Source organism: Micromys minutus (genome assembly GCF_963924665.1).
Source record: "Micromys minutus genome assembly, chromosome: 1".
Classification (NCBI taxonomy): Eukaryota; Metazoa; Chordata; class Mammalia; order Rodentia; family Muridae; genus Micromys; species Micromys minutus.
In genome coordinates, this window is record NC_137969.1 from 231,171,767 (window position 1) to 231,198,303 (window position 26,537).

Here is a 26,537-nt window from a genome sequence, read left to right on the forward strand (position 1 = left end):
AGATGGCTGTGAGCCACCATGTAGTTGCTGGGAACTGAACTCTCAACCTCTAGAAAAACTGTGTCGTAGGCTTTTACTGCTGTGAACAGATACCATGACCAAGACAACATTTAATTGGGACTTACAGGTTCAGAGCTTTAGTCCATTATCATCAAGGCAGAAACATGGCAGCATCCAGGCAGGCATGGTGCAGGAGCTGAGAATTCTACATCTCATCCCAAAGGCAAATAAAAGACTGGCTCCCAGGCACCTAGGGCAAGGGTCTTAAAACCCACACCCACAGTGACACACCTACTTCAACAAAGCCTCATCTAATAGTGCCACTCTCTGGGCCAAGCATATACAAACCATCACAAGAGGTGTTCTAAACCACTGAGCTATCTATCCAGCCCTATCTCATTTTTATACCCACAAAAAGAAATCCTATATGTATTAAGAGTTGACTCCCTGTTCCACTTCCAACCTCCTGGACCCACTATTGATTCCTACATATGGATTTAGGTGTTTCAGATAATTCATAAAAAATAAATTGTACCTTTTGTCACCTTTTATGTTTGGCTTCTCTAGTCCCCTCTTACGGGAATGGACATAGTGGGAGGTCACACCCTACTCTTGCAAGTGATGTTTCCTGTTCTAAAGGAAAGAGGAACTCAAAACCTGCCAGACCTGCATGACTAATACAGCATCCTGCAGACATCAATTCTAGACACATATTTGTATGTTTGTTTTCAAAAATTCAGTGTCACAGCTTTGTAACATGGCAAACTTGGTTAGACCAAAATGCTTTCCAGAATCCCTTCTTTGAATGTTTCTGGTTAGAGAGAACCACAGGGTTGTCCTGAAGAATCTAGAATGTGGAAATGAAATTGTAACTGGTTCCTGTTTGGGGTTGCAATGCCACATCGTTACTTAGCTGGTTGGCTGCCTTGGTGCAGCTCAGCAGCTGATCCACCTGTTCCTGACCCTCCTTTAGGGACTCACTCCTGGGCAGGTCATATTCAACTCCATGACAAAGACCACCAACTGCTCCTGCAGCATATTACTCTCCCGAGGTTGCAGGCATGCATCCTAGTCTGTACCTGTGCTGGGTGGTTTTATGTAAACTTGACACGATAATCTAGAGGGAGGGAACTATAAGATTCAGCTGTAAGGTATTTTATTAATTAGTGATTGACGAGAGCTGGCCCAGCCCATTGTGCGTGGTGCCATCCCTGGGTTGATGGTCCTGGGTTTTTTAAGTAGGCTGAGCAAGCCATGGGAAGCAAACCAGTGAACTCTGCATGAACTCTGCATCAGCTCCTGCCTCTAGGTTCCTGCTGTTTGAGTTCCTGCCCTGACTTCATTGATGAACAGTGATATGGAAGTATAATCTAGATAAACCCTGTCCTCCCCAATTTGCTTTGGTCATGGTGTTTTATCACAATAGTAACCCCAAGACAGTAACTTTCAGTTCTAGCCAAACCGTGTGTCCCTCGCTTTATAGTTATCTTCCCTCCCTCACCTCTCTCCCCGTAAAATTCAAAGTCTATCACTAGACACAAAAGCAATTGTTTATACTGACTGTTAGCCACCATCTTGACTTGGGTGGAATCCCTGTAACAAGGTATACCAGGAGGTTGGAGAGATAACTATCTGCACCCCTAGTGGCTCTGCTTCTCCACTAAGTCTGATAAAACAAATTAACCCACTTCTTCAACAGTAAGAAATGATTTTGAGGAAAGTAATGAAGTATGAGGCTACCTGGAATTGTAGATGACCAAGAAATGCAGATCCCTTTAAAGTAGAAATCTTCAACATTTGTATACATAACTGTATACTGACATGTGAAGGTCAAAAGACACTTTGAGAGTCAGTTCTCAATTCTACCATGGTGGGGTCTAATGGTCAAACTTGGGTCTTCATACTTGGTAGCAAGCACTTTTACCCATGGACCCATCCCTAAAGAGGATTAAACACTGTTACTCATGTTTTCAGAAGAACAATTCTTGCTATGGGGATCTGTCCTGTGCACAACAGGATAGTCACCAACACACTCCCAAGTTTGGCAGTAAAAAGTGCATTCAGACATTGCCAAATGTTTCCCACAGCTCAGACTGCCTCTAGCTAAGTAGAGTCTTAGCCTAGAGCATGCTTCATGCTGTGCATATTACTTGTTTTCCTTCCCCTTCACACACTTGTCATGAGTGTAAAATGCCAGTCACAGGATAAGGGCCCCCTCCCTGGCACTGGTTTGTCAGCAAGAGAGCTGAGGCAAGAACTCAGGTCTTTTGTGTCTTGGACTAGTGCTATTAACCATATCTTCCTGCCTTGCTGTGACACTATGTTGTGTGATGACAAGCTGTTGACAGTAGAGGTGCAAATCATGTGACCATCATGCACTAAGTAGCCAGATGGGGAAGAGGAGGCACCAGGAATGCAACAGTTTTATTAGGAGTGTAATTTGTTGGGAAAATCCAGTTCAGGGAGGCTCAGGGCAGAATGGAACATTGCTCAAGTCCACAGCACGCCAACAGGGCCTCTGTTGAGATATCTAAGTGGAAGTACTACCACGGTAGCCCAGGTGAGACTTGTGGCTGTTTCTGGTGAAATGATTTTTGACTAAAAGTAGAGTGCTCCAGCACTGGTGAATCTGAATTCCATGTAAGACTGTGTCTGACACAGAAACAGGACATGTTGAAGCAGATGGCTTACCACCCAGTGTGCAGGTGAGAGGAACCCTATGTCTCTTACATGTCCCTACACAAAGTTGACAGAAATAGCAGATGGATACTGGCTGAAGGTACATAATGTCTAGGAAGTGTTTGTCATAGATGTGTGGCCCTGTTCCTTGAGAACTTGGGTCTGGTTTCCAGCAGGTCCTGAGCAATACTGATATCCCATCCCGAGGCCCTGAAGAGTCAATTTAATTCTGTTCTGACTCCCTTTAGAGCAGAAATGTTCATGTCCAACACCACGTTCTGGGTAGTAACAGCTGAAAGGACAGGAATGTCACAACCATTCTGAGACACCTGTGGTTCTCAGTCCAGATGCACTTCTGTAGCAGTCACTTTCCTCTGACCAGGAGACATCTTCCCAGGATGGCTGCCACCTTTCCACAAGCACCAGATGCAGAGCATCTTGAGAGTCAAAGCTTTTAGCTACTGGCCTGTAGATCATGTCCCTAGGAAGATCAGTCTGAAGATACATGTGCTCAAAGGCTGTTTTCTGTCCCCAAACCAGCAGGCACTGCCTGTGAATGACAGGCTCAAGTGGTAGAATGCAGTGACTCTCCCAAGAGAGCTCTGTTTTCATAGGCTGAGAAAATAAGAAGTGAGGCAGGTTTCAGGGTAGCAAAGGATCCTTAGTTCTTCCATCGAATTTGCTGTGAAAAAAGCAGATGAGGAAGGTGTCAGTTGTCCTGTATCACTACAGTGAGGGAGAGGAAATGAAGATCAGGATTGAATTAGGAGCTGTTGAGTTCCTTTGTCTGTTTGGGGCAGTGTGCCTCTATGTATAAATTCCAGGCTAACCTCAAATTCCTGATCTCCCTGCCTTAGCTTCCACGTCTGAGGGATTGTGGACATGCACCAGCAAAGAATTATTTTCATCTGTGTATGTGTGTAGAGGTCAACCTCACGTATCAGACGTTTTTAGGCTGAGCTGACCAGTGAGCCCCAGGGATCTGTCTGCCTCTGCCTCCCCAGTGCTGGGAATTCAAGCACATGCTATCATGTCCAGCCTTTATGTGGGTGCTGGGGACAAAACTCAGATCCTTGTGTGGCAAGTATTTTATTAATTAACCATCACCCCTGGCCCTGAGAAGACTTTTCTTTTTAGTATGTGGGAGTTCATTTATTCAGAAAAAGATTAAATACCTGTTCTATGTTTTACAGATTGTCAGTTTAGAGCATTAGTCTGGCTTTGCCCTTAGTCCTGAGATTCACTAGTATTAGGTGACTTAAGCACAGGTATCAAATACCTAATATTAAGTTCTACGCTAATGAAAAGCTCAGTGATTTCATACATAACCAGGACTTCCGAAATAGCTAATTCTGTTTCATTCTTTTCTTGTTTCCAACAAGCAGGTCACAGCCATGTTCCAGAGGGATCGTAAGCCTGGCTATCGAGTCTCTATCTCTGTCGTTCCTACTCTCTACTAGGTCTAATGATGATCAGTGCAGTGCAGTTACGCTCCATGCTGAGGTCTTCATATCTCACTTCAGTATTTTTTAATTCTGTGTGTATGTGTGCAGTCACACATGGGCTAAGGACAGATCAACCTCACGTACTAGATGCTATCTACCTTGTTTTTTGAAATAGGGTCTCTTATTAGCCTGGAACTTGCTAATTCATATCTCAAAAGTGACTTCTACTGTTCAAAAATAGTACTTTTGCTCCTTCAGCCCACAGGTGAGTTTTGTATCCATGTGGCTCAGCTAAGTGAGCCTAGGTCTTCATGCTACTTTGTGAACCTAGGCTGACTGGGAGAGTAATTTACCGAGCTGCTGAGAATGACATCAATTTTCTCTTCCTCAGCAGATCCTTTATCTACTTTGCTCCTGTATGCAAGCAACTGCTGACGATCCTTCAGGTCTCGGCAAGTCTGTACACAAAAACACAATCAATTTCCTACTCAGTCTTCTCTATAAGGAACACATTTTTTCTGCCACTGTTTCTTTGCCCCTGGGCTCAAGAAAAAGATGATGTATAAAGAAAGCACTATAGAGCCCAAAACCGGAGGGATGGTTACAGAACTTATATAGCATCATTCAGTTCTAAGGACACCAAAAACCTAAAAGCTGAGAATTCAGTCTGGAGACTGGGAAAACAAAACAATATAAGAGTGTTGGTGTCCAAAATAATTCTTGCCAGACTTATTCTATTTAGTCAAAGCCACTGAAAACATTTCAAGATCTAGGCCAAAAGGTTATCTCCCTGACTCCCCACCCACAACCTAACTCAGGGTTCTTACTACTTAGAGACTCACATCAATGACAACATCATGGCACTTGAACTTAGTGGCTAAGTTCAACTTTGTGTCCACATCTTCCACCAGATTGACATATTCCTGCAATATCTGTAGGGGAAAAAGTACTCTGATTAATGATAAAAACACAGGGTAGAAAAATAAGTTCTAAACAAGGAAGAATTCAGTACCCAACGTCTGCAAAGCCATGATAAACCATGGTTTTGAGGTGGGAAATGAAGGGATGCTCAGTAGCACTTTCCTGCTACCTGAGGAGAATAGGGAAGAGCAGTCCCCCTTACCCTGCAGCCAGATGCACAGTGCTCTAGACATGGTCCAGGGTGTGCTTATGGCTCTAGGCCTACATGGAATTCTTCTGAATCATCTGAACAGTACATAGTTCTCTATATGGCTAAACACAGTAGCTGTTCACCAAAGAGCATCTGAAATTACTATGTTCCTTCTTGCTCTTTTCTATCTCAGGCTCCACAAAGTGCCACCATTAAGAAAATGAGGATAGCTCACGTCTCACCACTGTTCTTTTTCAGAGCCATTACCTGGACAGGGGCACTGTTCTTGTGCAAAATCTCCACAACTCGATGAAAGCCAATGGGTGCTCTCTTCTTGGTGTAACCCAACCAGTTCTGAAAGAAAGGACACAGTTAGGCCAGACATCATTAATACACTGGCCTCACCTCATGTGCAGTTCACAGTCATATCAGAGAAGCATGGTAGACAGAGAGGATGAGGTGAGGCGTAGAGAAACAGTGAGAGATGAATTTTTTAGAAAAGCCAAGGAATATAGAGGGTAGAAAAGAGTAAGATGTATAAAATAAAATAAGGTTTTTGATCTTAGCAATAATGCATGAAAAACAGTTTGTGAAATGTTCCAAAATGTAGTAAGTAATGAATGACATATGCATCATACGTTTGTCAGTACAAAAGAGTTCCACTTCTCCATCTTTACACCCATATGGAATTGTTTATTTGTAAACTCATACAGTAGGATCTGGGAAGCTACTGACAACCGGGCTTCCCGTGAATGAGGTTGGAACAGACTCTGTGCATGCTACCTGTGTACTCCACTGCCACTGCCAATTTCCTGGGGCTGGAGAGATGGCTCAGTAGTGAAGAGCACTTGCTGGTTTTCCAGAGGACCTGGGTTCAATTCCCAGCACCATCTATAATTCCAGTTCTAGGGGACTCAACTGCCTCTTCCTACCTCCCTAGGCATGCAGGCTAATGTCATACACATAGAATAAAAGCAAATCTTAGAAAAAAATTCCTCACTGTGATTCATACACTTCAAGATAGATAGATAAATAAATAAATTTATTGAGATGTAATACTTATGAGACTAATGCTAATATTAAAGGGGAAAGTGTTGCATTTACAGTTTACTTTCAAATGGTTCTAGGAAAAAAAAACTATTTTTTAAAGCAGCTAAATAATACACCAAAATGTTAATAAATTAGTAAGTAGGAACAGTGGTCACTATATTCTTCTTTCAATTTTTCCTTTCACTAAAACTTTGGAACAGGGACTGGGAGAAGCTTCATCAGCAACGGGAACGTACGAGACTTATGAAAGCCTTCTCTCTCCAAAGGCCTCAGAAGCACAAGGATCAGAGCACCCACCTTTGTGGTGAACAGGGCATCAACATCATTCCAGACTCTAAGCTTGGCACGTGCAGCCAAGGCTGTCAGCACATACTGTTTGTCTGGGATCTGAAGAGAAGAAACCAGGAAACAGTAAAAGGATATAGAAATGCATTCACTAAATGCTTTAAAATTTTAGCAAAGCATATATATTTGCTGATACTGATCCTGACCCTTAAAAGCAACCAGGTTTGCAATCATCAAAGACCCTTTATCTTCCAAGCCCCACACTGATGTCCAGCATTACACTGAGGTTTTCTCTTACTTCCCACTGACGACTCACAACTTTCTACCATTAACCCTGACATCAGGAACCACAGTGTATAGGTTACCAAGTAACACACACTCCAAGCAGTACCAGAGTACTATTTCACAAAACAGCCAATGCAATGCTACCTTGAATGTTTTCTTCAGGTTGATGGGACTGCTGAAGGTCCCCTAAATAAAATGGGAGAAAAAAACTTTAGTAAACTCCCCCAATTCTTCATTTCCTTCTTTATTACACAAACTCTCTGTGTAAAGTATAAATCATTTAAACCCAGAAGTCACTTTATGAGAAAGGCTCATTAGGTCGGATGGAATACCACACACCCCACTGCATCAGGAAGACCAGTGAGTATAACACTTTGTCCTCTAGTCCAAAGGTCGTGTGTCATTTCCACTTCCAAAATGTCTTTCCTTCCTTCTTCCTTCCCTCCTTCTCTTCTCCTTTCTCCTCCCTTCCTATCTTTGCTTTTTCAGATTCTTTCTTTCTTTCTTCCTTTCTTTCTTTCTCTTTCTGTTTTGTTGTTGTTGTTTTTCTGCTAATCCAAGTTAAGAGAAAAGCATACTTGTGAGGGTTAGGACAAGTTCACACTTTTTTTAAAAAAAAAGAAAAAGAACGCAGAGATGACTCAGTGGTTAAGAGCACTGTCTGCTCTTTCAGAGGATCTGGCTACAATTCTTAGCATCCAGATGCCATCTTACAACCATCTGTAATCCCAGTCCTAGGAGATTAGATACCCTGTTGGGTCTCCATGGATACCAGGCATCATCAGTACCCAGGTAAACATGCAGGCAAAACACCTATTCACATGTCTTTTTTTTTTTTAAGATTTATTTATTTATTATATATAAGTACACTATAGCTGTCTTCAGACACAGAAGAAGAGGGCATCAGATCTCATTACAGATGGTTGTGAGCCACCATGTGGTTCCTGGGAATTGAACTCAGGACCTCTGGAAGAGCAGTCGGTGCTCTTAACCACTGAGCCATCTCTCCAGCCCTGCACATGTCTTTGATCCCAGCACTTAGGAGGCAGAGGTGGGCAGCTATTTCTGATTTTGAAGCCAACCTGGACTGTAGAGCAAGTGCCAGGATCTCAAGACAGGGCTACACAGAGAAATCTTGTCTTGAAAAACCAAAACAGGGCTGGAGGGATGGCTCAGTGGTTGAGGGTGCTGACTGCTCTTCCAGAGGTTTTGAGTTAAATTCCTAGCAACCACATGGTAGCTCACAACCAACTGTAATGGGACCCGATGTCTCCTTCTGCTGTGTCTGAAGACAACAACAGTGTACTCAAATTAAAAAAAAAAAAAAATCTTAAAAAAAAAAAAAAAACTCAAAGCAAGACAAACAAACAGACAAACCCACTCGTACCCATAAAATTAAGAATTCTTTTTAGGAAAAATGAGCTATCCATGCCATCTGACACTACTCCATGCTATTGCTGCTAAGGGAGCCAACCACATATGGTCACACAAACCCTCATAAACCGTTGCCCCTTTTGGCTCACTCTTGCTGAGAAGTTTCTGAAGATCACACAAGCCCACTGACAATACCTCACAGTACTGTATTTGAATAATGCTCCATTCTTACTCAGCCTGTACCTCGGACTCCGTGTAGTGATAGAAGCAGGCGTAGAAGAGCGTCGTCACTAGGGGCATGTTGAGAATGGAGGCTTTCCGGGGGTGCTTCCGGAAGATCTCCGTCTGCCCTGCAGACTCCAGGTGTCGGTCATTTGCCTGTGGTGGAGTCGGCCAATGGGAAAAGAAACAGTGTCCACAGGGAGAAGCAGGAAATACCCACACCACTACAGCAGTTGCTTAGGATATCCCAGAGAGGGCTAAAATTCATAAGCCAGTCATAGATTTTTAACTAAGATTTCAACAGCTCAGCTTGGTGTTGCATGCCTATAATCATAGCACTTGAGAGGGGAAGAAGGAAGATCAGGAGTTCACTGCTTCATTACACAGTCCAGTCTGGGCTCTATGACATCCTGTCTCCAAACAAAATGAAAGGAAAAAAATCCAAAAAAAGAAAAGAAAAAGAAAAGAAAGAAAGGAAGGGAGGGAGAGAAAGGAGGGAGGGAGGGGAGGGAGTGAAGAAATTTTGGAAGTAAAAATGACACAAGAAATCTGGACTTGAGGACACAGTAAATACTTAGAGGCTGGTAGCAGGTAAGAGAGGAAGGGACGCCTAGAGGAAGGGACGCCTAAAGACAACCAAGAAAAACTCAGGAAATAGGCTGTGCCAGAAAGACAGCTAAGGAGGGGCTTGGATGCTGAATGGCTCTGAGCCTGGGCACAGAACCAGAGAGCAGAGGCAGAGTCTCACCTCAATGATGATCTGGCGCTCCAGCAGCGTGTAATGGTCCTGTACATGTGCAGAGTCTTCTGCTGAAAATGGCAAACTGGTAAAAGGCCACAAGGTTAGTACGTTTTTCTATGTGAAAAGCAAAACAAACCCAACCAAATTAAATGATCACTAAACCTTCCGAGCTCATGGTTTTTAACAAGTTTGTTCTCAGGATCCTTTACGGCAGACAGAAAAGCTAGGGTATAGACTTTGGTCTGGATATTATATTTGAGGTTTGCTGACTGGAGCTGGGCATGTAGCTCAGTTTGCACAGTGCTGGCCTAGCATGCACAAAGCTCCAGATCCAATCGCCAGCACTGCATAGGCCAGGTGAGGTGGTATAGGTGAAGCCCATGTCAGCCTGGATCCCACCTCTTTAGGGGGTGAGGGGAGGCACCGAGACTTTGAAAACTCAAAAGAAATCTTCTCAAAGTCCATGAAATGCACACTTGTAAGTGATTTGCTGTGGAATGAGTAAGAATCAGCTTGTTTGGGGAGGTAATTATTTGGTGAGTGGGTCACAAAGCTAGAGAGCCAGACAACTACCCATTGTCAACATGCCCACAGAACTTGCTGAATCTACTAAACCTGTTAACTACTTTTAGAGCAGAGTAGTAAAAAGCAAATTAAATTATATAGCATAGTGTAGGTTGGGAAATTAAAGATTACACTGATCTATAGAAATATAGATCTATATATCTAGGACTCCATCTTCAAAACTATGTCTTTAGCTAGATATGGGGGCACAAGCCTGTAACTCCAGCACTTCTGAGAAGCCAGGAGGTTTAGGAGTTCTTGATTACATAGCAAGTTCAAAGCCAGTCTGGGTACACAACAGTAGAAGGCATCTTTAACCTTCAGTTCAGACCTCTATCCTTTTCAAAAAATTTTTTATTTATTTATTATAAGTATACTGTGGCTGTCTTCAGACACGCCAGAAGAGGGAATCAGATCTCATGACAGATGGTTATGAGCCACCATGTATCCCATGGATAGATACATGGGATTTGAACTCAGAACCTCTGGAAAAGCAGTCAGTGCTCTTAACCTCTGAGCCATCTTTCCAGCCCCAGACCTCTATCCTTTAGACAATGATACCTGTTCCTATACTCATTACAGAAAGAATTCTGAAATCAATTACATTAACCCAGGAAAGTGTGAACCCCAGCTCTCTTCTGGTAACATTACAATTAGGAATTTCATACACAAGTGAATTCTAAATGTGACCCTAGAAATCCTTCCATGAGGAATGGCTGACACAATGAACCTTGAGAAGCAGGGGAATGAGAGGCCATGTAGCTGTGTATGGATAGATACTGAGAAGCACACTTCAGCTTAACCTATGGAAGCACTTTCCCATAATGAAGGGATGTCACCAATAAAATGAGTTCCTTCCAAGAGCAGTGAGCACTGTCAGAACAGATCTATCTGCAGCGTTGTCTGCTTGTTTTTACTGAGGACTTGTGTGTGGATGCAATCTGGCACTAAAGTCCTGAGACTTGGGGCTTCATGACTCAACAAGAAAGATGCTCAAGGTCCATAAACCGTTTCACCTTCTTATTATAGTAAATCATAAAAAAAAATGCCACCAGGGCTGCAGAGGTCAAGAGCACTGGCTGCTCTTCCAGAAGTCCTGAGTTCAAATCCACATGGTGGCTCACAACCATCTGTAATGGGATCTGATGACCTTTCTTGTGTGTCTACAGTGTACTTATAAATAATAAATAAATCCTTAAACAATTACCACAATTTTATTGCCAAAACGAGGGGATATGTGAGAATCAAAGTTCAAGAACAAAGACAGTCTTTCTATTTCGATATGTTTAGCTTTAGGAAAGATCCTATCTTGCTCCATTTTTTTCAGGTTTCCTCCAGTCAGTGAAAACTCTGTTGGAGATTAAGATTTGGGAGCCACTGAGGCAGATGACCTATAAATAGTGCCCATGTGATTCATTGTTGGCCTTCACTTCTGAACCATCCTTCCATCCCTCTTTTCTTCTCTTACTACGTCCATAAAACTACTTTTGCCCATACTTACCCAATGCAAGTCTTAAGAAATTCTTTGCGTTTTTCAGGGTCCTGAATGTTTAAATGCTCTCGATAATGGGATAGCTACAAAAAAAATTTTTTTTGTTTTGAGCTATCGCATATCCTTAAAAGAGAGAGGGATATCACTAAGAGGTATAGCACTTGTCTAAGCACACATTTGAGCATAAAAAGGCATATATATGCGCATGAGTGCACATACACACAGACACACAGAGGAGGGAGGAGGAGAGAAAAAGAGGAAGAGAGAACAGTAAGTGGATGTGTGTGTGTTTGTGTGTATGTATGGTGTGTACACACTTGCCTGTGATTGTGTATGTATAAGAGCCAGGAGCAAGTATCTGGTTCTTTTTCTATTGCTCTGTGCATTATCTCTTTACAGATTTAACTGTGTATGGGTTTGAGTACAGATGCCTGAGGAGCCAGAAAATATCGGATCCCCTGAAGCTGGAGTTACAGGTAGTTATGAGCTGACTGATATAGGTGCTGAGAATGGAATCCCAGTCCTCTGCAAGAGCAATACACACTCTTAACTACTGAGCCATCTCGTCAGTCCAGACAAGTCCACCTTGTCTTCTGAGCCTCGGTCTCTCACTGCACCTGAAGGCAGACTGTCTGGCCGGCAGCCTCTGGGATCCGCTCGTCTCCCCTGCCTCAGCACTGGGCTTGCAGAAGCAAACCCAGTGCACTCAATTTTTATATGGGTCTTGGGGATCCAAAATAAGGGTCTCATGCTAGCACTATCCACTGAACCACCTCTCCCCAGATTATAATTAGACTTTATGTGATCTAAAAACTGAAATTCTTTAGTCTCAGATTCCTCCTGGACTATAGACTATTGTGTGTACACGAGGGTACTAAGCTAGGCAGTGTCACTTCCTAGATCTTCTAGATCTAATCAACAAAGAACAGAAGACAATCAGCAGCAGGGCTTGGCTGCTGGGCTGGGCTCCGACTTAGGTGCCTGGTCAATAGAGTGCCAACAGAAACAAATGCCACACTTACCGCCAGCTCTTCTGTTCTATCTAGGAACCTGGGGAAAAGCAAAAGAGCAGGAGAGTTTAATCAGTTGATTTTCCCAGTATTCCTCGAATGAGAGACAAGCTCCAGAAGAAACAGTTTCTCATCGTCTCTACACACTGAGGTAAACCCGACACACTTCCTACCACCTCTACCCTTCAAACACCTGCTGACTTTCACACCTACTGTCCCCTGTCCTATGCTAACTAAAGTAAAACAGGCAGAGCAGGGCATTAAGAACTTAAATACAGCCTGCCCTAGCCAATGATAACCTACCTGTATGCTTGTTTCTTAACTCAAAATTAAAACATCGTCTTCTGTTTCCTCCTTATTTTGAATAGACCATAATTAACAACACTGCCCTGGCACAGAAGGATGCTTGACTGGATAGGAAAGCCAGAGAGAGCAAACAGCCTGCCTCTGTGAGCATGTCTTCTTTAGCAAACTCCTGACTTAACCAGGTAACAGTTTTCCCACATCAGTCTGTGGGGCAGCTCATCACTGTTCTGGCCGCAGGGTAAATGAGTTACTCTGGGCCACAAAACCTACACAGAGGTCCTCATGCCTTCTCTGACATCGAGGAAAGGATAAAACATGCACACAGTTTAATTCAAGGGCAAACATCACCCCATTTACTGGAATGAAACAGAAGGGAAAGGTGGTAGGCCACCGAGCGACAGACCCCCTCTCACCTCCCTTCCCGTGCAGCCCAGATCACTTGAATAGGAGGAGGGCACCTTTAATCAAGGGCTGGATAAGAAAATGCTTAGCATCACTGATTAATACATTAATGCTAGCCTGCTCCAGTCAGTCTTCGTGAGCCTATGTGATAGACATCACCATCTTCAGGGGAAAAGGCCACTCTCAGGAAGTCTAGTGACTTGGTCAAAATAACAGAGTAGCAAGTAACAACCGTACAGTCCAGATATATCCGAACGCGGGGCCTGGACGCCCTGCCACCCCACCAGACTGCACGGTATAATTATCCCAAGACATTTCAAGATCAAGATCTTCCTTTCTAAGTGATTCTAGAAAAGGACAGTGTCTTTAATTTTTTTTTTTTCCACAACCCTCCTCTACCCCAGAGTGCTCTGAAAATGTACCTAATAAACGTTATAGACCCAAAGCCCAGTTCTTACCTGAAGAGATCTAAAAGCAGCTTTTGGTCCCCTATTTCTTTAAGGAAATGAATGAGATGTCTCAGCGCGACCTGGCGTACTTCCAGCTCTCGGAAAAGGATCTCTGGCACATTAGATAGAGAAAGAAGTAAAGTTTCCTAGCACTCAAGTCTGAGTGTGGCCTCTCCACTCATACACCCTAAGCATTGTCAACTGAAAGCCCAGACATGCCAGAAGAGGGCACCAGATCCCATTACAGATGGCTGTGAGCCACCATGTGTTTGGTGGGAATTGAACTCAGGACCTCTGGAAGAGCAGTCAGTGCTCTAACCACTGAGCCACCTCTCCAGCCCCTTGCTTTTTAATTCTTAATTAACACTAACAGCAGCACTTCTCATATCCTCAAACACACAGCCCATATGTTCCTAAGGAGGCTTATACAGCCCCCACCCTACAAGCTACCCTTAAGGGTGTGATGTGTTATGTGCTCCAGGCCGCCCCAGTTGTCTCTGAACCAGACTTAATCCTGGTGAATTCTGCTCAAAAAGTCACATGTGCTGCTGAGTGGAGACTTCCTTCAAACCATTCTTACCTTTGCTCAGGGTCCTCTTCAGGAAGATCAGAACCTTGAGGAAAGGAGACAAAGAGTGTGTATCCTTTCACAAAGGCTGCCCTGATCACCTCACATCCTGGAATGAGGCCAGCAATGTGTTAGGGACCACTGCAGGCAGACACACCCCTTCTGTGGACAAAGAAAGGATGGACTTCTGGAACTGAGCCATATCCTAGTGTCTACACGCTCGTGTCCACTGTGTCCACACGACCTCCTGTCTGCTGAGAAACAACTCCCGCTGTGCTGGTTCCATGATACTCAGCCTCCTGCCTCCTGGTTGTGACTAACAGTTCCACACAGAATGCATGCTCCCCCACCTGAGGCAGGAGCACAGCTCTGTGAGAGCCCTATGCCTCAGAGCGAGAGCCAGACTTTTCAGTCAGTCACGAAACCTACTGAATGGTTGACAGCAAACCTGTCACTTACTGCAGTGATGACGTTTCCATCATGCATGCCCACAGCCTCCTCTAGGAGCTGCAGCTTGTCCTGGAGGGAGCGGAATCGCTCTAGTGAGCAGACCTGCAGAGTGAGAGCACAAAGTGTGTGAGGATGAACCACTGCCCATATTCCTTGTCACTGGATAGTGAGAGACGGGCAACAAAGGAAGCGGCCAGAGAGCACATCTATACGGCACACTGGTCTCTGCTCAGTGAGGCTGCAGTCCTCCATACGCTATCTAGCAAAGCGATGCCTTCAAGTCTGGGCCAAGCCAGCACATCGTCACTTATTTTTCCTTCATGTGTATTTCCATATGATAAAGCCTACCCTATGCAAGTGTACAGCTGAGCTGTGACAGTGCCTACATCCCAGTGACACACACTACACTCCTATCCCCTTACACCGTCCCTCTGTCCATGGTGAGGTGAATGCCCTCCTGTTTCTGGCCACCAACTGCTCGTCTGCTCTCAGTCATGGTAGCTCTGTCTTCCCTAGAATTTCACACAAGAAGACCATCACTAAATAATCCACCAATTTTCAAAAAAGTGCTTCCAAATTTCAATGAAAAAGAAGTTTTTTTCTCAACAATGCAAAGATTGGGATCTTAAAAAATCAGAAAAAAATTAACCTCTACACTCACCCCACACCACATACAAATATTAGCTGACAATGTATGACTCTCTTTTTCTGTAGGGTTAGAGCAGCCTTGAAAGAGGGCCTCCTCCACTATGCACCCAGGCTGGCCTCAAACTTGCTGTGCATGGCTTTACACATGTTATTTTCATGCCTTGGTCTCCCCAGTGCTGGGCTTACAACCATGCACTTCCACACAGAGCAACTCTTTCCCGCCACTGTTTCCCCCTATGCAGCAAAGCAACTCTAAACCCAGAGTCAAAGATTTCACAGCTGGCTTCTAACTGTAGTGGATTTGCTTTGCTCCTGAGAATCACTCCATTTCAGGAATGGGAACTGGAAAGAATGTCAAGAAATCCTTCCCGTGGGAACACACTACTCATCTTGCTAAAGAATCCTGTGGGTTTTCCTCCTCAGATACCTCACCTTGCCCTGGCGAAGGCGTCGCACTGTATCACTGAGGCTCCAGTCATTGCTGTAATCCTGGAATATTAGCAACAGATGGATCATACGTTAAGGGCTCAGAACTGCTAGTGAACCAGCTCGATGCCTCGAATTCAGTCTTTGCCCCCTTAAGAGAAATAGTCTGTGGGAAACAATTGATTAAAAAATAAAACTGGAATAGTCCTGTTTTGAATTTGGTCTTGGTTTGTGTTTCTTTTCTTCCTTCATTGCTTTCTTTCCATCCTCTTTTTCTTCTTTCCTTCTTTTAAGTTTTCTGGGACAGGGTTTCTCTGTGTAGCTCTGGCTGTCCTGGAACTCACTCTGTAGACAGGCTGGCCTCAAACTCACAGAGAGCCTGTCTCTGCTTCCTGATGCTGGGATTAAAGGTGTGCACTACCACCACCTGGCCTTGGTTTGAGTTTCTGAAGGAACTAGAGCAAGGGTGACACAGACCCAGGAGGGATGGACCAATAACAAAGCCCAGAACCCCTGCCTACTAGTTCAGGATTCCGAACTCTTGCAACCAGACCCCTAATACTCAGTACCATCAGCCAAGAAAAGGAAAGACTTTACACAAAGCCCCCTTTTGATCTTAGAATATAGTTTCTTCCCTTTGAGTCAATTTGCTTGTTTAGGATGCTTTGTGGGAATCTGACCTTTACCATCCCAGATCACAGTGACAATCATTCAGTTTCACATTAAACTCTCAAATGACAGTCGGACTACAAAAACATGGGGCATGTGTTAGAAAACACAGATTTTGAGTCCTAGTTCTATCCTTTCCTGGCTGTGTGGACCCAACAAAGGACTACTGTTAAAAGACCAGCTTAGTTTTCTCACCTGTAAGAGAGGTCATGCGCTGCATAATGACATTCTGGCTAATGCATGAACAATGACAATCCCAAAGACTTAATGGAGCTGAAGTTTTCTGTTGTCTAGGGGGTGTGTACATGTTATACACTCATGTATGTGCATGTGGAAGCCAAAGGAGGATGTCCTGCCCTATCAGCTCTCCATACATTGTCTTGAGGCAGTGTCTCTCAGTGAACCTGGAACTTGCTGTTTTTCAGCTCTGATGGTGGCCAGCAGAGCTCAGCAGTCTTCCTGCCCTGCAGCACTGAGGTTACAGAAGCACGCAGTCATGCCTGCTTTTTATGTGGCACCGGGGATCCAAATGCAGGTCCTCAAGCTTGTGCAGCAGGCACTTGTTACCCACTGAGCTGACTCTCCAGCCTAGGCTTGTACTATACCTTTTCTACATTTAGATATACAAACACTTGTCATTATGTCCCATGGGTAAGTAACAGGCAAACGAGTTCACATCCTAAAGTAATGGATGTAGAATACAAGCTATCACATCTAGGGTTGTGTGAACACATCCTTTGGCACAAAGTTGAAATGACCTAGCAACACATTTCTCAGAATGCATCCCTTCCATTCAGTGACAAATGACTGTAACAGCTGCTCAAACAGTTGGGAACAATAAGCAAAGTACTTTTATACTGTATAAGTGTCACACCGATATTAAGATGCAACTCAAGCTGAACATGGTGGCTCACAACTATAATGTCAACACTCAAAGGACTGAGGCAGGAGAATTACCTTAAGTTCCAGACAAGAATGGACTATCTGATGGGTGCCAGGCTCTAGCCTGGGCTACAGAGGGAGACCCAATTTCAAAACAACAAAATGAGGGCCGGTGACATGATTTTTCAGGGGGAGACATTTGCTGCCAAACATAATGACTCAAGTTCAATTCCCAGAACCCACATGTTGGAAAGAGAGAAGCAACTCCCACAAACTGTCCTCCAAGTGCCATACTTATTTCTGGCATGTGGCCAAACACACAAACACATACACCACACACAAGTAAATAAATAAATAAGTAAGTAATAGAGGGAAAAGGGGAGAGAAATTCTGTAACTCACCCTGTATTCTCCCTTAGGCCTCCCCAGCTCTGGAGCATAACTTTTGGCAGGTGTGTCTGACAGAGCTGAAAAGGAAACAGAAACCAGTTTAGAAGACATTGTACAACCTATTTCTTATCCTTTCCTCTCCTGTTTCTTTCCCACTTGCTGTGTGTGTGAATGAGAGAGCAAGTGAGCGTGTATGTGTGTGTATTCATGTGCGGACATGCACATGGGTGAGGGTGTGACAGCATACCAAGAGTGTGGAGGTAGAGTACAACTCTGAGATTAGGGATCACACTTGGGTCATCTTACTGTGGTGGTCTGAGTAAGAATGGTCCCCATAAGCTCCTATATTTGAATGCTTAGTCAGCAGGAAGTGGCACTATTGGAAAGGATTAGAAGGATAAGGAGGTGTGACCTTGTTGGAGGAAGTATATCGCTGGGGCAGGCTTTTAGGTTTCAAAAGACCATGCCAAGCCCAGAGTCTCTCTGCTTGCGGATCAGAATGTAATTCTCAGCTACTGTTCCAGCACCATGTATGCGGCCATACTCCTGCCATGATGACAGTGAACTAACCCTCTGACACTGTAAGCAAGCTCCCAATTAAATGCTTTTATAATAGTTGCCTTCAGCATGGGAACTTTTCACAGCAATAGAACACTGACTATGACACCAGCCTATGTATAAATTCCTCTACCCACTGAGCTATCTCACTGGGACCTTTTTTCTTTTTTTTTTAAATAAAATAACAAAACCCCAATCTTTTGTCTCCTGGGTAGCTCTATGGCCAAAGGCAGAGCTCTGTTCTTTCCTGATTGTGGCCCTAGCAGTCATCCCTGGCAATGGAGCCTACATGGCTTCTACCTCCTCAGTACCAGTCACTTTCTCTAGTCACCAATTACCACCTGTCCCATGGTCTATAGGCTGTAACCAAATCACTAACATATCCCAGAGCAATCAAGAAAAGGGCTGATGCTGGGGCTGGAAAGATGGCTAATTGGTTAAGAGCACTGACTGCTCTTCTAGAGGTCCTGAGTTCAATTCCCAGCAACCACAGATGGTGGCTCACAAACATCTGTAATGAGATCTAAAGACCTCTTCTGGTGTGTCTGAAGACAGCTCAGTGTATATAATAAATAAATAAATCTTTTTTTTTTTTTTTTTTTTTGGTATGGAATAGAGTTTATTCAGGTCATGGGAGAGTTAGGAGGGTAGTAGAGGCAGAGAGAGAAAAGAGGAACAGAGAAAGGGGTAGAGGAGTAGAGGCCAGCCATGAGTATGTGGAGAGGGGGGGGAAGGGAAGGGGAGGAGAAGGGATAGGGGCGGGAGAGCAAGAGAGAGAGGAGGGGGCAAGCAGCCCCAAATAAATAAATCTTAAAAAAAAAAAAAAAAAAAGGAAAGATAAAGGTCAATGCTTACCATCAGAAAGGGACTGGAAACTCCCAGGTCTAGTTCTACCTGAGGGAAAGAATAGAGCAAAAAGAGGCCAACAGTTCAAGTCAGACCACCTATGGCTGAGGATCTGGGCCACACAGAGCCTTGCTAAGCAATATGGTGAAATGGTGTTAAAAAACTTTCATTTGGGGCCGTGGAGCTGTCTCAGAGTTAAGAGCACTGGCTACTCTTACAGCACCCATACAGTGACTCACAACCACGTGTAACTCCAGTTTTCAGGGCTGCAACATCCTTTTCTGGTCTCTAGGCATGCAAATAGTGCACAGCATACATGTAGGCAAAATACTCATACACATAAGTAAGATAAAATAAAATAAAAATAAAAATAAAAGCCTTTATTCAACTTCAGATATCTGATGTGCTAGTAAAATGAATCAGAAAGAAATGCTTTGAGAGTGGTAAAATCTATACCGCATACAATTTACCACACTCCATCGTCTTCCGGTGTAGAACTCAGTGTCACAAAGCACACTCACACTGTCTATCCAGTTCCAGAGCTTGCACCTTCCTGGAGACTGTGCCAAGCAGAAACTCTCCATTTCCTGCACCCCAGGCCTGAGGAAACTGCTGTCCTACCTCTGTCTCTATGGACTGTCCACCCACCTGAATGGGATCACGCAGCATTTTTCTTGTAAAATCACTGCACCCTGTGTAACTTCCCGAAGTCCATCCCTATTAGAACACATATCTTGCATTCTCTTTCAAGAGAAAGTAGCAGTCTACTGCATGTGCAGTCAGGCTTTGCTTATCCTTTTAGCCCACAGTAGACAGACACAGTCTTAATCTTTTTAGCTTTTGAATAACGCTTCTTCAAATATTATCATAAAAGCATCTGCTCAAGTCACTGCATTCGATTCTTTTTGGTAGGTGCCTAATTTTGATGCTAGTTCACATCCTTTGCTAATCCTTTGTTCGTTTTTAGAAACTACCACACTATGTTCTATAGCAGCTGCATAAATTACACATTCCCACCAGGGACACACGAAGGTTCCCAACAGGATGGCATGAGAGGCAAGAAAGAATTTTGATCTAGGCAAATTTCTTCAGTACCTGACACGCAGCTCTCAATGCCATTTATGTTCTACAAATCCAGGTTAATACCTGGGAATTTTTCATTTCTTCAAATCCTAGTACTAAGCTGCCTGCTCAAATAAGAATTCTTTTACAGTCAATGAAAACATCAGCCTGAGCATGTTCCTGATGAAAGAAAAAAAAATCCCTGTCCTTTACCGACCACTCTTTACCTCTGAAGAAGCTGCTCAGGGAGTAGGTAGAAGGAGGTTTGGGTAGCTGTGTGTAGAAGCTGTTTCGGCCCTTTAGCTGTTCACGGCTCTCAGGGGTTGACCCGCTATTCCCAGCAGTCTCTTTGATGGACCACGAGATACCTGCAGGATGGCAAGAACTAAGTAAGCCTCTTCCAAATCAGTCCCCAACACTCATTCACTTTGAACCTGTTCAGAGGCCCCAGACCCTTGGAAGAGGCCAGGAAAGATGTAATCAAATACGCTAATCATTAGAGAAACTGACAAAGGAATGAATAAAAGGAAGAAAATCCAAACAACTTTAAAATAGGTAAGATGTTCTGCCTCCATTTCTTGAGAAATTATTAAAATAACTTATTTAACAGATCGTGTGTAATATCAGGGTTTTTTTCCTCTTTTGTTTGTTTTTGCTTTCAGAGGCAGGTAGTCTTGACTGCCCTGGAACTTGGTTTGTAGACCAGGATGCTCTCAAACTCAAACCTACTCTACTTCCCAAGTGTTGAGATTAAAGGTATGCACCATCATGCCCATTTTTTTTGTTTGTTTGTTTTTAAATCATGCTTTACTTTCTCCTAACAAACAATTAAAAACACTTTAAAAATCAGATGGAAAAGTGGAAGGAAGAGAATTAGACAGACTCTGAAGAAATTAAGTGGTATCATATAATTAGGAATTGATGGCTAAGTACAGTAGTTCTGCCAAACTGTTATAAAGACTTAAGTTAACAACTCCCAAGTATGTCCACATATGGACTACCTGCAGCTCCATATCTGTAACTACCTGAGACTCTAACTCAGTGGTGGAGTGTGCATTCACTTACACACACGCACACACACACACACACACACACACACACACACACACACACACCTCCCCCACAAAAATCTACTGAATAAGGCTCTCCAGGGTAGAGCCTAATTTTAACAAACACTGCATGAGTCTGAAATAGCCATCCAAGCATTGGCTCCAGAACAGCAGATCCAGGAAGCCACCTAAGCATTACTTTTGTGTGTCTCCATATGGCTCTGCCTGCTATTAACTTCCAGGCTGTATCATCTGAGAACAGCAGAGCTATTTCTGACAAGCACTGAGGAGAGAGGCACACCCTTCACAGGGCCTCTTCAGCTTACTTCCCACAGGCTCTCCAGTCCAGCTGACTCGCTCCAGGTCATCGTCATCGTCGTCATCCACGAAGTCTCGAAGGCTATTCACTGCCCGTTTGGATTCCTTCAACTGTAGAGGGACGAGAAGCAGAATCGTCTGGAGTCCTCACTTCCCTCCTGCTCTCAGTGATTGCCAGTAACAATCTGGAGTCCTAATCTAGCCTAGAAATCAAACTCCGCTACACACACCACTGTAGTCAGTTCAAGATTCAAAGCCACTTTTTAATTCTATCATATTCTAACTATGCCTTGTTTGCAAATCTGAATGAACTTTACTCACTTCTCCAAAAATGACTATTCCCAAACAGGTCAGTTTTCAAAACCAAGTGATCCCGGGATGTGCAGTGGTGTGTTTCTAGAGTTCCAGCTGCTAGGGGCAAAAGCGGGAAGGTGGCTTGAGTCCAAGAACTTGTCAAATAAATACAAGGTTCCATCTCAAAAATGACAATGATATAAACTGGGTGTGGTGGCTCATGTCTATAATCTCAGCACTCTTGCAATAAGGCAACTATAATAAAAGAAAAAAAAATTAGGAAAAAATCCTGGGCATGGTGGACCCAGCAGCACACCCTTAAGCACTCAAGAGACAAAGGCTGGCAGATCTCTGTGAGTTTAAGGCTACATGGTGAAACCCTGTAACAGAAAGATGGAGAGAGAAATAGGGGAGAAAATGAAAACAAAACAAAACAAAACTGGACCCTATAGGATGGCTCAGCAGGTGTCTTAGTGTTTCAGTAGCTGTGATGAAACACCGTGACTAGTAAAAGCTGGGAAGAAAAGGCTTTATTAGATTTACACGTCTACACTGCTGTTCATCACCAAGGAAAGTCAGGACAGCAACTCAAACAGGGCTGAAACCTGAAGACAGGAGCTGATGTAGAGGACACTGAGGGGTGCTGCTCACTGGCCAGCTTCCCATGGCTTGTTCAGCCTGCTTTCTTATAGAACCCAAGACCACCAATCCAAGGACGGTACCACCCACAATGGGCCACTAACCACTAATCAAGAAAATGTCTTTCAGCTGGATCTCATGGAGGCACTAAGACAGAGTCATCCTGTCTGATGACTAACTGATGTCAGGTTGACACACAAAACCAGCCAGTATAGGAGGTAAGACATTTGCCACCAAAGAGTTCAATCCTCATGACCCACATGGTAGAAGGAGAGAACTGACTTCTGCAAGCTGTTCTTTGGCCTTCACATACTAACAATGGCACATGTTCACCTTACACATAAATAAACAAAAATTCTTTAAAAGTAAAAAAGGAGACAGAGGCAGGAATATCGGAAGTTCAAGGTCTTCATACACTATCAAGTTTGAGGCTTGCCTTGGCTACATGAGACCTTGTCTCAACAACATCAAAAAAAGTAAACAGTACTAACAATGACAATAAATATATTAAATAGAAATAAATAAATAAATAAATACACATGAATAAAATATTTGTGATTTTTTTAAGGTAAAATTAAGGGTAAATAGTTTCTCTCCATAAAGGTTGCTATAATTTGCATCTGTTTCTAATTTTATTGTGTATGCATACGTGCATCATGTGTATATAAAATGTGCCCATTCCACTGTACAGGAAGGGAGGCCACAGGTGGTACTGGCTAGTTTTATGTCAATTTGACACAAGCTAGAGGTGCTTGGGAAAAGAAAACCTTAGTTGAGAAAATGTCCTCACCAGACTGGCCTGTGGGCAGTACTACTCCTCTCTGAGCTGGTGGTCCTGGGAGCTATAAGAAAGCAGGATGGGCGAGCCCATAGGCAGCACTCTTCTGCTTTAGTTTCTGTCTCTAGGTTCCTGCCCTGACTTCCTCCAGTGATGGAATGTTATCAGAGAGCTGTCAGATGAAATGAACTATTTCCTCCCCAAGCTCTTGTTGGTCATCATATTTGTTTCCAAAATAGAAACCTAACTAGGCAAGACCACTTTATGAAGTGTTCTCAGGGGACTAAATTCAGGTCATCAGGATTGTGACAAGCACCTTTATTGGTGAGCCATTTTATAGGCCACGATATAGTTTGGATTTAGAATGTCCTCCAAAAGGCTACATGTTGAAAATTTGGTCTTCAGGGTAGCCCTGTGAGGAGGCAGCATAACCTTTGAGAAGTGGAGCCCAGTAGGAGTTCCTTGTGCTACTGGAAGGGTGTCTTTTCTTAAAGGAGACCATGGGACCCTGCTATGTCCTGTTCCTCTTTGCTTTCTAGCCACGTGGTAAGCTGTTTTGTTCTAGAGTGTGACTGCACCATGAAGTGCTGTCTATCCCAGGTCCAAAACAACAGAGCTAACCAACCGCAATCTAGAACCTTAAAAACTGAGCCAAAGTGAGGCTTTTCTCTGGATCAGTTGATTACCTTGGGTATTTTATATACTGATAAAAACCTGACTAATACAATGGCTTTTCTGAAGATCTAACCTAATTATTACGAGCCTCCTAGAGATGAAAAGAAACTTTAGAGATGCATCCAAGAGTAAGGTATGATCCTTAGCACCTGTGGAAGCCTACCTGTGAGAGCTCATCATCTTCATCATCAAAAGTGAACGCCTTGAACTTGGAGCTGTTCCAATATTCCTCCTCATCACCTTTTGTCCGGTTCATCTGGAGAAAAAGGAAGACAGGTACAGTGTCTCAAAATAGTGTTCTACTACCGATAGCTCCCAGAAATAAGGGAGGCAGAAAGGAATCTGTAAAGCACCTGCCATTCGAGTCTTGGATTTCCAGCTCATCAGATCATGGTAGATATTCCACTTAAGCCACAAACAATCATTCCTAGAACCTCTGCTATGTCCAAGGACTCAGATGCTATGAGAACTAGGAAAAGTGCATGTTATAGTCTTCCTTCTGAAGGATCTCATTAGAAAGAACTAGGAAACCCAAGCGAAGGGGAAATTACAGGAGGGACAAAGATTCTAAGGATTCATAATTTTTCTGAACACACAAAGGTCAGCCAAAGCTCACCCCAAACAGAATAACCAAATTCAGGTATTAACACATATTTCATGAGTGCTGCTCTCGAGCTGTGCTTCTAAGCTCTAGGAACACCAGAGCTGACTACAGACAACAAATGTCCCTCTCTCCTAGTATGCTCTTTAAATGCCTGATATAAATGAAAGAAAAGCAATTAAAAGAAGCAGACTTATCTTGCCTGTATCATCAACTCATGATTATTTTATTAATTACTTCACCAATTATGGGACCAATTTCTGAAATCATGACCAAGAAAAGAAAATATATATTAGCTAAAAGATCCCCTAAAAGATCATTCTCATGACTGCTCTAAAATTAGGTATTGTTCTGCAAACAAACAAACAAACAAACAAAAAAAAAAAACCAAAAAAAACCAACAAGGTTTTCAAACTAAACTGTGTAAGAATAAAAACTGTGATTTACCCAATAAGTATCAAGACTTTCACAGATATGACCACTTGTAAGGTCTCAAAGTCAAAAGATAAGTAGCCATTTCTAAGCCTTGGAGAAATGCAATCTTGCCTTTCTGGCTTATAGTGAAGAATAAATAGTATTCAGAAAAGCTAACAAAGTGCTTGGAATAAAATAAACACTTAAGGCTACATCCCTTTAGTATTTGATACCTTACCAAGATGTTTATTTCCTCGTCTGTAAAGTGGATATAGCAGGCAGCCTGCCCTAAAGAACTGGGACAAAACTAGATAACATATGCAAACATTTACTGTCTGACTAGCGTTTATTACCTAATCTTAATGCTACCTTAGATAAAACTAGAGAACTTTATTTTTTGAAGTGCTGGGATCTGAGCTTAGGGTCTCACATGTTTTAGGCCAGCTCTCTACCACTGAACTATATTCCCAGCTTCCAAAAGACATTTTAAAAGCAATCTTAAAGATTAAAAGAAATTCTAAGCCAGGTCACAAATATTGAAGGTGTCTATAGAACATTTACATGTCTCTAGCATATGTGCAATAAATAACTGTCATTCATTTGTCCTTAGAATAATCCTAAAAGGTTAAGCCTGGGAGAGTCCCACCGACCAGGGAAGCAAAGCTCAAAATTATTAAAATCAAAACAACTTTACTCAATCACTTCTACTCCTAACTACAATCCAGGTTTTCTGGATCCTAGACTTTTGGGAAAACTAGACATATCTTTACAATGGTAACTAGAAATACGCAAAGAATATGTCTATAACAAACAATGTTTCACGAAGAATTCCTAGAATCTTTTGCCAGACTACAGTAGTGGATACATTGTATTAATATAATTTGTATTTCTAGTGACGAAAGAGACAGTGATTTACGTGGTAACTAAAATGGTAATAATTTATAACTCTAAGAAGGCACAAAGAAAGGTGGCTTCAACGCAATTTAAAATACTTTCGAGATTTGATCTTATTGTCACCTGTACACTGACAGTCTGACAAAGATAGGGGGACAGATGCGAGAGAACAGGAACATGGTGTAGGGAAAACAGGACCCGCTTAAAAAAACAAAAAACAAAACAAAACAAAACAAACAAACAAACAAAAAACCAAAACCCTACAACCAAGACGTTCCTTGCCTCAGGGTATTGTAGAAAACTGCTACTGGAAGTTAGGCTAGATTTTTAAGGCGATGAAATGTCCAGGAAGCCACGCATCTACGGCAAATACCAGAGCCTGGAGGGCCCCTGAGAAGACAGGTTCAGAACCAAATGTTGAGGAAGCTGCTTTGAGGCTTACTGGAAGCCCCATCTCGAAGTATATACACTGGTTCCCAAGAGTGGTCCGGACAGAAGAATCAAGTCGGGAGTGAGAGTGTAGGGATGCCTCAGAGAAGACAGGGAAAGAATAAGGGTGCGGAGAGGGTGGGTTCAACTAGACACGCGGCCTAGACAGGGGCTTGGGACACCCTCACCTCTTCCGCACCGAGCGCTCCTTCTTAGGACAGCGCCAGGCTCAGCCGCCGGACCAGCGTTTTTAAATTGGGTATAAGGCATAGAGAAGGGCCGAAGGGGGAGAGCCGAGAGAGTCTGAAGAAGGTGACAGAAATACCCGCAAAGCATCCTGGAAATTGTAGTTCTTTGACTTCTACCATCCTAGCATTCTCCCGTTGGGCCGCGAGGCCTCTGGACTACCATTCCCAGAAAGACTAGCGCATAGTGCTAGGTCATTTCCTTTACTTTCAGCATGACCTTCCGCAATTATCGGAAGAATTGGTTCATAGACTACAACTCCCATCAGGCTCGGCAGGGTCGTTTT

At 43.3% G+C, this 26,537-nt stretch overlaps 1 protein-coding gene across 1 annotated transcript; it reads right to left on the minus strand.

Annotated features, from left to right (window-relative positions):
* Window positions 1-2,411: 2,411 nt before the first annotated feature.
* VIPAS39 (VPS33B interacting protein, apical-basolateral polarity regulator, spe-39 homolog) lies at window positions 2,412-26,317 on the minus strand. The gene is made up of 20 exons (XM_080919089.1): window positions 26,194-26,317; window positions 23,831-23,923; window positions 21,290-21,392; window positions 20,142-20,282; window positions 18,862-18,900; window positions 17,461-17,525; window positions 15,515-15,571; window positions 14,444-14,536; window positions 13,997-14,030; window positions 13,426-13,528; window positions 12,272-12,299; window positions 11,259-11,332; window positions 9,200-9,275; window positions 8,473-8,607; window positions 7,000-7,041; window positions 6,583-6,672; window positions 5,503-5,589; window positions 4,967-5,056; window positions 4,478-4,582; window positions 2,412-3,361 (listed from the first exon to the last, which is right to left on the minus strand). Exons 2-20 carry the CDS (start codon window positions 23,921-23,923, stop codon window positions 3,341-3,343), a joined length of 1,476 nt encoding a protein of 491 aa, XP_080775215.1. The 5' UTR covers window positions 26,194-26,317; the 3' UTR covers window positions 2,412-3,340.
* Window positions 26,318-26,537: the final 220 nt, after the last annotated feature.

What these genes read in the sequence shown, in the direction of transcription:
- VIPAS39 (XM_080919089.1), bottom strand. Translation starts at nt 23,923, where the DNA reads ATGAACCGGACAAAAGGTGATGAGGAGGAATATTGGAACAGCTCCAAG. An exon ending in GACTGGAGAGCCTGTGGGAA is followed by an intron (nt 20,283 to 21,289) that starts GTAAGCTGAAGA and finishes GCCATCCTGCAG; the next exon opens with GTATCTCGTGGTCCATCAAA. An exon ending in AGAACAGTGCCCCTGTCCAG is followed by an intron (nt 5,057 to 5,502) that starts GTAATGGCTCTG and finishes TTTCCCCTACAG; the next exon opens with ATATTGCAGGAATATGTCAA.